This window comes from Coenobita brevimanus, chromosome 22 (genome assembly GCF_032717465.1).
Source record: "Coenobita brevimanus isolate Jiangsu-jjx chromosome 22, ASM3271746v2, whole genome shotgun sequence".
Lineage (NCBI taxonomy): Eukaryota > Metazoa > Arthropoda > Malacostraca > Decapoda > Coenobitidae > Coenobita > Coenobita brevimanus.
In genome coordinates, this window is record NC_136975.1 from 41,537,709 (window position 1) to 41,552,092 (window position 14,384).

The 14,384-nt window shown below is 38.5% G+C and overlaps 1 protein-coding gene across 1 annotated transcript in view; it reads right to left on the reverse strand.

The window, feature by feature from the left end:
* Window positions 1–9,829, reverse strand: part of CenG1A (Centaurin gamma 1A) — a 779,192-nt gene extending 769,363 nt beyond the window's left edge. Inside the window, exon 1 of the mRNA XM_080266917.1 lies at window positions 9,563–9,829. Coding sequence (XP_080123043.1) covers window positions 9,563–9,734 — 172 coding nt within the window. The 5' untranslated portion in view covers window positions 9,735–9,829. The remainder of the gene's footprint in view (window positions 1–9,562) is intronic.
* Between the last annotated feature and the right edge of the window lie 4,555 nt (window positions 9,830–14,384).

The following is a 14,384-nucleotide window of genomic DNA, read 5'->3' on the forward strand; positions in this document are numbered from 1 at the left end:
GACGTCAGGTGGAGAAATAAGGAAGGTCGTCTGTGTAGGAGGGGCGAAAGAGATGGAAGGAAAAGGAAAAAAAAAAAAATCATCATGGACGGCATACACAATGGAGAGGGTGTGAGGGAGAAGTAGATTATGTGCGTGTTTGAGAAGAGACGGAGGGGAAAGGGAAGTTGGGTGAAAGACATACAGTACGGTATATAACGAAGAGAAGGAGCACATATGGAAGGGGAAGTTACTAAAGTGAATGGTAGGCTAGGTATGGAAGAAAAAGGATGAGTAGATGGGGAAAAAAAAAAAAAGTATGGACGGTGTGGTTTGTGGGAAGAGTCTTCAGAGACGAGAGGAAAAGACGGTTAGATGACACGAAGCTATGGAGAATGGCAAGCATAACGCAAAAGAAAATATGGGAATGGTGTGGGAGACCAAAAAATACATCAATAACAAGAGTGTTTATGGGAGAGACTGAAAAGAACATGAGAGAAAAATGAAATGGCAGGAAATAACAGCGACAAGTAGGATGATGAGGGAGTTACATAGCTGAGGACGGAATCAGTATGTGTTTGTGGGAGGGCACACAAAAGAGATGACAGCAAACGGAGGTTAAGACGCCAAGAAGTAACAAGAAAGAGTTAAGATGAGGGGGAAGTTAAAGGGAATGGTGAAGTTACGTCCCGGTACAGCCAATGAAGGTGTTTTGCTCCTGAGAAAAGGTGGGTTTGATGACAAGATATAATGGTGAGAAAGGGTAATAAAAAGAGAGAAATTTAAGGGGACGGTTAGACAAAAGGTGTGTGTGTGTGTGTGTGTGTGTGTGTGTGTGTGTGTGTGTGTGTGTGTGTGTGTGTGTGTGTGTGTGTGTGTGTGTGTGTGTGTGTGTGTGTGTGTGTTATTTTGTGGGAGTGGATACCACAGGAGGAAATCTAGGGTATATGACAAAAACCTATCGGAAAAAAGATGATATATACCGGTACAGTGATGGGGGCGGGGTACCACAGAAGTCACAGGTGGGAAGAGGAAAATCAGAATATCCATAACAGCACTTAATTACCATACGTTCCATTGTTCCCTATTGTTTCTTACATTATTGCCCTTAATCACGCACTGGTTACCAACGCCTTTTTATACCGTAAATAAGGTACTGATATCCAGATTTTTTTAAGCCTTCGTTGCAATATCGTATTTATGCCCGCTACCACCCAACATATTACATTTAGCTTTACGGAGATCTCTCAGAATCATACCGGAATTTACCGTATGATGCAAAAAGATCTGTATGAAAACTATATGTTGTTCGTGTTGAAAATCCTAACACTCACGACACGAGTAAAATGAGCAAAAACAAGCTGGCATACGTTGATCTGCATGGCCACAATCTATTTCGAAGTACACCTACCCGGTACCGTATTCAATATCCAATGCCGATCTCCCGTGTATCGGTAATATTCTCAGTTTTACAAGTACCGGATGACCAAATTATGCCCTGGCAAACTGATATACCGTAGGCTATAAACAGTATATATAACTTAAGTTAGCTATACCCCACACAATTCTTTCATTTATTTATTTCTTTAAGACTACATTCAGTCTAGTGAAACTTTCTCAAGTACCATAATAAATAACAATAATAATAATAATAATAATAACAATAATAATAAAGGATTCAGCTGACTCTACTGTTACTTGTGTTAAGTGTAGGCCATATTCATTTGTGTGCCCTGGTTGATAAAGGTTCAAGTGATGACTTCATCTATACATTTGCATGTGCTGATCCCCCCCTCCCACCAAGGGTGACTACAGTGTGGATCAACAGGTGGACACTGGCCAAATAGTCTACCCGTGACACCCTAACCACGTGCCCTCCCCTACCCTATCACCAGCTGCCATTACACACACACACACACACACACACACACACACACACACACACAAAGAGAGAGAGAGAGAGAGAGAGAGAGAGTGTTCAGCTACCCTCAACGGTTCTTTTTACAGCATCTCGGCTTTATGTGTTCACCGGCGTGGTACGAGTACGTTATTAACCCGAACTATACAATGACGTCCTGTTTCATTCTTTCTTCCCGCCTCAAGACGATTTTCTTCAGCTTAGGAGAAATGGTCTAATAGTGATGGGGTTAAAACTACACCTAATTCCACCTGTTCGAAGTCTCTCCTTAAGATCAATAAAAATCGTCAGGAGGAAACAAGAACAAAATACAAAAACAACGTATGGAAGGGTTAACCTAAGGAGGCAAAACAGATACAATTCCACATTTTTTTTTTAACCTTTTCGAAGTCTCAACACTTATCGATAACCTGCTAACCTCGATAATTCCTATTAAAATTTGTGATTCCGAAAAAATGAAAATCCAACGCATCATATAGGCGACTGACTAAACAATTTCTGTTACCAATCAATCAATACAGCAATCGAGCGGCCTAGAGTATCACTTCATTATTTCAGAAACTCATAAGTGAAAAGGAATTATTTGCCACGACTTTACATGAGTGAGGGTACTGGCAGTAGTTTATTCATTCCTCCCACATAATGAGAAGAGGGTGAAAAATGGTATGGTACATTATTATGCGAAGCGGTGTGGTAAAAACTCCGAGAAGAGGAATGTGTTACTCCCGGGGAAGATTCTATTTTGACCTTCATTAACTTCATAAGAGAGGCCCTTCCTAAACTGAACAGAATCGTCCTGATGTATTAAAACCAACATCAAAAATACATCTGATATAAGGGTTAATTAGTAATGCTGGTAAACGAAATAAATCGCTAAATAAGTGCAGCCCAGTGACTAATTTACAATACTGTATATGTCGTACGGAAAATATTAACCAGTAAAATCAAGGGGCCTATAAGTAAACTGCTGCTGAAGAAGTGTTACAAAATCTCCGACGCAGGCGAAAATTAACTAATCCCAATGACTGTTTCTCAGCACTATGACCCAGACATAAACCAACAAGAGACACAAGAAACCCGAGAAAAGTGGCTATAAAAAGCGGTGGGGTGGGTGGGAGGTCAAGCTGAGAACTGCGAACAGGTTCAAAACTTCCACACACACCCCCTCCGAAGAGTCCGCAAGTACGCTACCAAACACTCGGGAAATTTCGAAAGTATCCTAACAAGTTAGCCCACTGAATCAGATGACGTATTTTATTATTTAACTCTTGCTATCTCCAAGCAATTATAATATCCAACTTTGGGGAGATTTTTTGAAGTGATTAGACACAGCCCTCATTACCACTTTTGATATCGTACCTACTAGAAGCCCTTTCTAAGGTGAATGGTAGCGTCTAATGGCAGCAAGACTACTTATACACAAAACGACGCTACTGTAATGATGGGGCAAGGAGTCATACACAAACTAGCAAAATTGCGAAGAAGTGCGTTGTACCAGTAAATCTCCTATGCCAGCAAGTCATAAATGCGATCAGGAGACTGCCCTTCACCACTGTCTCGTGAACCAGAAATCAACCACCACAGGACACAACAAACCCAGAAGTGGCTATAAAAAGCGATGGGGTGAGTGGAGGTCAGGCTGAGAACTGCGGACAGGTTCAAAACTTCCGGCCACACCCCACCCCTCCTCCCTAAGTGAGGAGTTCGCGGAAGGTACCGTGCTCTGCCCCTGGACACTTGGACCATTCGCTCGTGGGCTTCTGCAGCTCCCTCTCACTTCTTCACCACTTTACTTCAAAATCTTGCACGTTACTATTCGCTTATATTCGGTTTATGCAAGCCATATCGATATTAGAATCCAGTCGGGACACCTTTAATATTGTTTTCCACCGAGAGACAGATGATTTGATTCAGATGAGTGTTCAGATATAAATCACATATAAGAAAGTAGGCTAATACTGTACGGTACATTGTGAGACATGCAATATATAGCTACCGTAGTTAAGGAGCAGGTGATAAACAATCCTACAATGAATGGGTTAAGGAAGGACTTATCTGACCCCTGCAGTTAAAAATATCTCTATTAATAAAATCGTCAAGGGATATCAAAAAAATTACCAAGTGGCGCCAAGCACAACAAACCTCGCCCGACCACTCAAGGTCAAAGGCCATGGTGCCAAATGAACGTCCATATGAAACTTTATATATCTTGATAACAGTAAATATCTCTATCTTCACCCAGTTTCGAGTTATAGCTCCCTGAATATCCGTGACCTTGAGTTTGACCTTTCAAGGTCACTTGTAGTCAAACGGTCATACCTATTGAAAATCCGTATGGGACTTCCTATATTGATAACAGTAAATATAGTAAATATCTCGCTATCTTCAACCAGTTTCGAGTTATAGCCCCATGAATATCCGTGACCTTGTCTGATCTTTAAAGGTCACTTAAGGTCAAAGGTCATGGTACCGTACCAAATAAAAACTCATAGGGCCTATAGGACTTCTTACGGTATAAGCTGATAATAGTAAACATCTATCTGCAACCAGTTTCGAGTTACAGCCCCCTGATAATCGTAACCTTGAACTTTACCTTTCAAGGTCACTCAAGGTCAAAGGTCTTGGTGCCAAATTAAAGCCCATACGGGAGTTCCTGTAGCCTATGTTGACATTTAACAGTAAATATCTTAATCTTCAACCGGTTCCAAGTTATAGTCCCCTGAAAATCCGTGAACTTGATTTTTACCTTTCAAGGTCACTTGATATATACGGTAACCTCCAAACTTTAATCACTTCCTTTTGGGACCAGTGCCTGCATATCCTGAAGTTTCATATAATTTCATTCTGCTGTTTTTTTTTTTTTTTCGTAATGTTGCTAATAAACAAACAAACGTGACCAAAAACAATACCTTGCCGGACTCCGTCCCGGGCGAGGTAAATTTTACGTTCTCTGGCTCCAGCGGTTAAGCTTGGTTGTACTGAACGCCAAGAGACTGAGTAGATCTAACTGGATGCAAGCAGCCTACAAATGATCCAACTGGCTTCCTTTGGCTCCACCCAATGCAACTGACCCTTCATTCCAACCTACTCTAAATTCACTCAGGGCATCTCAGCCCCTTAAATATTCACTTGAGCTCAATAAGTGAAATTACCCATATTCAGGCAACACTACCGTTGGCTACGGTACTTCACGAGAATGGAGGTCAATAGGTTATACAACCGTTCACGTCCTTCCCATCCTCTCGAGCCTGATCAATGTCAGTCCCAATCCACGTGCATTTTGATTCAATTAAGCATTTATGCCACTTCAAGTTCATCCGTAATCCATTCTGAATTATTTTTGGCAGGTGGTGGCGACCATCATCCACTCACTTGATGTACTGCTGCCTACTTCTTCCTTAGCCTTTATCATTCTTTTTCTGTGCCTGCCCTCCTCTCTTCGTATTTCTCCTATCTTTCCTGTCACTTCTTATTGCTTTTCTTTCCTTTACAGGTGGCTTTACATTGAGTGACAAGCCAAATGGTTTCCTGTAAGCCAAGAAACCATTTACAACGCTGGGTGGTAACCATATAACCAAACCATACGTGCTCCCTACGTGTCAACAAGTGGGTTGGTGGAGGGTTTGTGCCCCTCCCCGTAAAACAAATAACTCTGCGCCAAATGGCCACCCATTACGGGATTATGGCGTCTGGCAATAGATAGATAGATAGACAGAATTTATATCTAAAGCTACATTAATCAATTCTTATTAGTACAACCAAGCACATAAGCTACCCCGTCCAAGTTTTTCAGCCCAACCTGGTCGAATTTGATTACTTCCGTATACTGTATTCTTTTAGTGTCCATCTGAGACTTTCAGGTCAAGCCCATGATCCAGCTATAGGCAATCCCGCAATGGTTTCAAAAAATGTAACAGGTAGCTATTCTGAAACTCCAATTTTGGGTGTAGAAGGGGAGGGGGGGAGGACAATCTGTAATCGTGGAAACTGTAGGTCAGGCTTTTTTTTTATTTTTTCTCTCTGGGTATAAGCTTCACTGCTTGTTCCCAGGGCCCAGCAGTCCTCCTAAGTACCATACCGGTACACCATCACATATCACCACTTTGGCACTAGCTAACACCCACCATACATATTTAATACATGGTAGGGCTGTTTCATACAGGATTGGGGTATTGGTACTGCCGAGGGTATTTTTACGACGTGTCGGTGGGTCTTCTGGTATATGAGTAAAGTCTGCTTTACAAAATTCAAACCCTTATATTGTTCCCTGCCTCAACCGGGATTCGAACCTGGGTCCATTAGGGCTGCAGGCCACCTCTCATCCGATTCAGTCACTGCATTCCCATTGGTATTAAGATTTCACCACCAATTCGAAGGAGGTAAAAAATAACAAGGAGGTGTATAAATGGATCTTGGAAGAAAATCTCCAAGCTTCTAAGGAAAGTGCACACAAGTATCATGCCCTCTTACTTTCTCAGGCTGATACTGAAGTACATACTGGTGCCTTACAAGTATGAAAACAACGCTGTCCTTTTATTTAAACATACTTTCACCCAAATATACCACTTAAGCTAATCCTCGAGTCAAGATGGACTTACAAAAAAAAGTTTTCATAATGATTCTCTGAACAGTTTTTCCACACCTAACCAATCATACACACACACTGGGTTGACACATGACCTAAACTGGTGATGAAAATAAAATACCCAGTACAGTATGGTAGCTATGGGTCTACCAGAGTAGCTAATATGACTGACATTAAAATTTAAAAGAAAAAAATGGACACAAAAATAGCTACACTGCAGCAGCAAGCTAAATTTTTTAACCCCTTCAGTCAGAAGGTTATCTCCAGTGCTGTATGAATCTTCTGGCTCTGGTCCACCAAAAATACATTCTAGGATTGCATGATTAAATGCAAACTGGGCTATTCTAACCTCTTCAGCCTGAATGGACTCTCCAGAACTGAATGACACCTATCTGGTGTTAGGCATAAAAATGATATGGTGCTGGACATTGTTAATAAATTACTGTAGCTATACTGGTACAGGTATGTTCTTGGGCTTAAAAACTAAAAATACATGCTACCAGCAAAGAAAGAAAAAATATATATTCTCAATTAGCCTATCCTGCGTAATTCAGCCAAGCCCTATGCCTGATATTGCAAAATGCTGGACATTGCATATGGTAGTACTGTACTGTACTCCCTACTGGCTCAACAACTCAACACTGAACCGCATACCGAGTTATCATCCGTCTCAACCTTCTATCCTATAAACTTTCCCATGAGTAAAAGATGATAATTAAGCATAAAATACAATAAAGTAATGATTAAATACAGTAATACAGTGCCGGTTGGCAACCGTTTACAAGCTGGTTGATACACCTTGATGCCAGATATTGCACAGAACCGTCGCTTACGTCCTGTTTTGGTGCCGGTTATTGCATTAACAGAGCCATGTCGGCAGCTTGTATTGTTTACTACTTGATTTGACTTCTTCACTACACTATTCTTCACACTACTGTATTAATATGATTTTACTCAATTTCGGATGGACCACCGGCACTTGTAATGAACAAGGTTAAGCAATGCTACTGTATGTCGAAACAATCCATTTTGAAACACATCCCCTAAAAATATTGTGAGTATCAAGACTAACATGAAACAGTAAAGGGTTTGTGTACATGACTACAAGAGATGAGCAGCAATAGCACCAGGAGGTATGAGTACCAGCATGGTACCGCACCTTACTAGTATAAATACTTCTCACTTGAACTGAAAATGTCCCCATTTAAGTATAGGCCCAACAAAAATGAGTACTAATACTGTACCATGAACAGGGCAGTGTATGTGGTACTACCATTAATATCATTACCCAAATACAATACTGTACTTTAATGCTAACACAAACAATTTCTCACTTCTGGTACTGGATATGCTACCTACTGTACGTGACTGAAAATGTCATGGTTTTTATTTACAGAAACCACATGACAGTATTTGTTTATCTCTCTGTCTCTCCAAATTTCACATCTTGATTTCTATTTTCACAAACTTGAAACTTGGACTAGCCACATCCTGACCTAATAAATCATGCTTTGATTTTCACCGTACTATTACTCTACTGTACAGCTATACAGTATGGTACTGACCTGCTGTAATGTATACTTATTATGAACACTAAACAAAATGAAATTATGAAAACTAAATTACTGATAATGTAAAATTTAAGCTCCTGCACTGTCATTAAAGTCCTGTATTGTGTTATGTTGAGGGTAAAAAATTAAAACTAATTACCTCTGTAGTTGCAGTGAGCAAACATTAGCTACAGCTACAGATTTATGTCCCTTCCCCCTCCACCACATGCTTCAGCATCTTGCATACAACCTACTGCATAAGCTACCATTTACATTTCTGGTAATCTATACTGATACAGTACTTGAAGACATATTGTAGAATTCCAATACTCCTATGAGAGGCCAAAACTTGTGGTACGGTACCCTATATCAGGTAGCTACTAATATTGTTTGCTTCCCCTTACTTTTCTACTGTACATTAAAGGTCCTGAACTATTACAACCTGAGGTGAAAAACATTAAATTCAAACAAAACATACACTAATGAAACTTTAAAGTATTACTGATACCCAGTACAACAAAAGTTCATTACAGAAACTGAAAGGTATCATATATTTACGATATTTTTTTTTCTACTCATGTGCTACAACTAACTTCTAGAATCACAAACTGGATTAATAACTCTGAAGACAGCAACACTAAAGAAAGCAAATAAACAAATAAATGTCATCTGAATGCAAAGGTTAAAATGTTGGAAACAGGAACTATTCACAAGTGGCCTATGTCAGCACGTTAATACAGATGAATGCCACGAAAAGAGCAAGCATTTATCATACAATGTTTCCTGTTTTAACTTCACTTGCTGACAACACAGTGCTCACATTAGCTAAAACCTCTCAAAACTATATCTACTTTTGCATTTTGATATGCAGCCTAGCCTAACAATCCTGCCTGTGCTAGCCATCATACAAATACCAGGCATTGTTGCAGAAATGATCTGGTGCATTACCAGTACCAGTATGCTTCTTAGTAGTATGAATTCTTAATTACACAGCACATTTTTAACACAATGCAGAGCTAAAGTACAGTAAAGTGCATATTATGAAACATTAATCTGCAGTACTGAGTTTATCAACAAAATCCAACTTAGGTGCAGATCTCAAAATGTCATTAAGTTACATTAACTTTACGGTAAAACTACAGCAACCTATCTTTTCAGTATTATGTACCTGTTAAAACAATATTTTTCCAGTGTCTCATATATATATATATATATATATATATATATATATATATATATATATATATATAAAACCGTGTTTTGACACGTCAATTACTGCTCACTTTAAGCAAAACTTCCAACTCCACTTGTTCTTTCGCTCATTACATTATATATTACTATGCAACGTTATACAGTCGGGAACTTTCGTAAGGTTATTTGTAAAAACTCAAAACGTGAAGCGGACTTTTGTGAGTGGCTTGTGTGTGTGAGCGGGAATAAGTTCGAACTGGCTTTAAGTGACGTTATGACAACTTCAAAACTTCATACAAATCACAACTCATAACTATGATAACGTTCCTCCAATCTTACCTTCAATGCAGACAACATGTTCACGAATCTGCTGGGCCAATCCTGGGTCTGGAATCAACTCTATAATATCGTAAATAGCATAGATGCTTGGGTGGACAGACTCAAATCTCTGAATCTCTTGGCGTATAGCCAAGGAACTACTTAAAAACGGCTGTACATGTCGGTTATTCATTTTGAATCACTTCACGTATCATCTCACAAAATCACAAGACATTGTATTCACTATGCGCAAGTAAGGGGCTATTATTTTCCGGGAGCACCCACAACGTAAACACTCCCTCAAAGATGGCTCACATCTGCTGCCCCGCCACGCGAGCCTCTTTGTAAACATTAACATTACGAGAAATTTAAATCGCAAATAAAAATGTTTGAACTATATCAGACTATTTACTAACATTACAATATCTCAACTAGTTACTTCTTTTGCAAGTTAAACTTTGCATATATTCTTTGTGATCATCATTTGACTAGAGCGGTATGGCGGCCTTTTCGAAACGGCCAAAACTTCACAACACTACGGTGTATGTTGGATATCTACTTACACTGAAACTCGTATGATATTAATTATCTTCCAGGTGGCTGTTCATGATAATACTGATATAAACCAAATGCCATACTAATTCCTCTGTCAATTCCTGGCAATATTTACATTTTGTACTGTAATTTCCTAACTACAGTACAAGGTCACGCTGGCATTTCCTCATTCTTATACCTAATTCAGTTTCCTACATTACAATTCAAACTGAATCATATAAACTCTATTCAGCTTTGCCTTCATAACTTACATATCATGATCTTTTAAACCTGTTCTACAGAGAAACATCTCACTAGATTTTAATTTAAGAACAGAAGTTAGGAAAATGCTGTTTCCCACAAAATTTAATTATGCCTGACTGCAGTATAACCTTCAAATAAAGCCTTAAAAAAAAAAAAAAAAAAAAAAAAAAGTGCTTACAGCTGTACAATTTCCAGTCCATTAAAGCAAATAAATCGCTTGATAAAATACTTGTTCTGTCTAGCCTCTGGCATCTTTGAGATCATTGTATTTCAGGACATCTAAAACCATTTATGTGTCAACTCCATCTAGTCATCAAGAATCTGCTTCAAACTGATAGTCTTCCATAATTTTTCTTTTATTATAGTGCATTTCTGAAACTGCACGTTGTCAAATTGTTCAGGAAGCTTCATTATTCAGTATTGATCAGGAGATGCCTTACTGCTTCTGATACTGTACTTATACCTCACTTGCAATATCAGTTCAGTAGTTTTTTAATGTCAGCATCAACTTTATTGTCATACTCAATAACTTTCCTCAGCATAAGCCTGAAATGAGATTTCTTAACATTTTTATCCTGAGTTAAACCAATCTCTTTCTTCACTTATTTCACTGTTTCCTGTCTTTAGACCATTCAACAAGCCAGTTTAATTCTGTGCATTATTAGTACTGATAAGACCTCCTTTGTGCCATCAGTGAGGAATTTAAGAACTTTACAGAATCCATCAAGCCGGTCAATTTTCATGTATCAAAAAATGATAGAAATTATCCAGATACAAGAAGAGGTAAATATGAAATGAAACTATGAACTGCATCCCAAGTGAAGTAGGCCATACATCCCTTTACTTACCATTCAAGCCTGTGAAATCAGATCAATAATGCCTTATATCTGATGGCATGGCTGATAATGGTCTCAGGTAGGAGGAGAGCATTCACTGACCCACAATAGCTCAAATAAAAGATGTCCATTGGTCTTTCTGTCATCTAAATGTTGCCATGGATGTTGTTGGGTGGTCTCCTACATAATAAATGATCTAGACTGTGAGAGCATAGCCTTGATCCTCCTGCTTCCTGACAGGGGTAATAAAGGATTGGCTTTTGCCATTTTTACCTGCCTGCATTTTTGTTTTATTGATAATGTAGTAGTGAAGGTTTTCTCATCATTTCTGGTTAAACTAAGGTAGAGCCTCTGTATTAGACTACTGTACAGTACTTTGGGAAGATGCAGTCTGGGATACTTGTGTCTTCCCATCACCAACATAGACTACATATGTGCTATAAAACACAATATTGACAAGTATGCTAAGCAACTCATTAAAATGGCGATAGGGAGCCTTCGTAATGGACATGATTACAGCTCTCAGTCTGACACAAGTGCAATATTGTATGTCAGAGGTAAGTGTGCTTTCATAAAATCAGTAATTTTCTGGACATGTTAGACTATGTTCTCTAATCCATTATAGAATATAGGAAGTAATCTGATGCTGTCATGTAGGCCTAGGTATTATATTCTTGTGCTTAGGAGGTTATAAACCTGCTAGTCCATCTGTAGCAGGGCCTGAACCCTGATGTGGGCAGCTGATGTCATGGCTCAGGTGTCCATCTGCCCTTTATGGGATGCTGTTGTTGCAGTTCCAGGTTCATTTGGCTGTGAACCCAATATATTATACTGCAGGAAACTGGGAACCTCAACTTGTCATTCTCAGAAATCTTTTGTTGAGGTAATGTTGAAGGACTGCATTGTAATAGTGTGGGACATGAGGTTGGTAGCCTATGGAGAATGAATAACTGGGGTAACCCCTTGAAGATAATAAACAGTACTGGCCTTGTAATATGTGACAGGTTCAAAGGCATACATTATGGAGATAAGCACTGGGATGTCTACTCTCATCATTATCTGTTCGTTGAGTCTTTCTAATACCTATTCCTTACCTATTTATTGATTTCTTCATCTTTTATATGGCATGTGAACACGCACTATTATGTTACTTATGCAATCAACAACTTCACTGAAAAGGTAGTAAATAACACACAATGGAATACAGGCAAAATAAACAAAATGCTAAAGAAGAGGTGCTACACAAACCTATTAAACTCATATGGATACATTAACTTAATACAAAAACAGATGCACACTAATAGATGCTATGCACAATGAAGCAAAATAATACAAAAGTAAATATACGAATACCGTATAGTACAAACTCTCAAATCTACACTGCTAAGATCCAAAGGATTTATGGACAACAGGAAACTTTGAAATGTTCTACCATAATGATACCTATAAGAAATTCATGTACAGTAATTAATAGACAATGGTGCCAATATCAATAAGATACAATGAAATACCTTGCATTGGCAATTTATCACCTGTTCTTACAGGTATCCACACACACAGAAATCTGGTCTTCATATATGTAATGGCTGTGCAAGGAAAAGTGATACCATATCAACACCCCATATTGCATGAAAAAAATATTTTGGAAAGCAGAGGATTTCAAAAATTGTATTTTCACATTTGTCAGTTTCAACACTACCATATAAACAAAATTTATAGGAACTAAAAATATGTGGTAGTACAGCAAGGCATTGATTAAAATGGAATTTTTCATTTATACTGTACAGTACGGAGTGTGAGGTTTGAGAAAGTTTGATGGGCTTAAGGTGTTTGACAAAAGCAATGTCCAATACAGTACTGTACAGCTACTGTAAGTTCTACAGAACTGCTTATTACTGTATTTCTGATATCCAAAATTACTACCATGTGATTTCTTATATATAATGTATGTTTGTATCAAACATACATTGTGATTTAGGCATATTATATCTTCATTACTCATCTTGATTTCTTGCATATGGCTGTTGTTGTTGTTGATAAAGAACTGTACAGCTACTGTAAGTTCTACAGAACTCCTTATTACTGTATTTCTGATATCCAAAATTACTACCATATGATTTCTTATAATTATATATGTTTGTATCAAACATACATTGTGATTTAGGCACATTATATCTTCATTACTTATCTTGATTTCTTGCATATGGCTGTTGTTGTTGTTGTTGTTGTTGATAAACCCCAGTCTGTCTGGTCAAGCAGACCCATCAATCACAGGCAAGCAATTGCCCCTGCATGGTCATCCCATGCAGTGACTTAATGGTCTCTTGTGGTTGACTGCACCTCATCACTGCAGGACATGAGGAAAAGTGTAGAGGTTTGGTTCCTGGATGACTGCAGCATTTGCATCACTCAACCTAATTAACAAGGGCACCATACTAGGCTCCACTTCACCCTGTGAGCTGGGTATATATAAATATTTTTTTTTATGCAAGGAAGAAGGAACCAAAGGCCACAAGCCCACAAACTGTTCCTTCCAAGAGAAAAAAATACACATAATGCTTGAATATGGTTTCTTGGGTTACAGGAAACCAATAGACTTGTCATTCAGTGTACTGTACAGCCACCTGAAGTGGAATGATGAGTGACAAAAAGCGACAGGAAGGAAAGGAAAGAATAGGAAGAGGAAGGCAGACACAGAAACTGTGTGATAATGGTGAAGGAAAAAGTTGACAGTATTACGTCAAGTGAGTGAACTATGGTTGCCACCACCTACCACTTCCTGCATATGGTAATTAAGAAAATATCAGCTCATTTACATCTCACGTTGCACAAAGGTTGAACTGTCCACACTTGGTTCAGTATACTCTGTTCCTTCATCTAGCACAAATAACTCTTTCCTCCACAAGAAGTAATTCATGAAATGCAATGTGCACACCATAATACTGTACAATTTGGTCACTGTTTAAGTCATAGATTATTCAGAATAAGGAATCCCTTAAACTTTAAACTTGTAATCATTTAATTCTAGAAATGAACTGGGTGGTCAGAACAAAAACTGAATACAGTATTGTATTTCATCTACATACTGACAATCACATAATGATCACAGAAAGTTCCATCTTACTACAGTATCAATACTTCTGAAAACAGAATTTCAAACTGAACAGTAGTGCAAAAAATATACATATATCATTACCAAGGCATGCAGT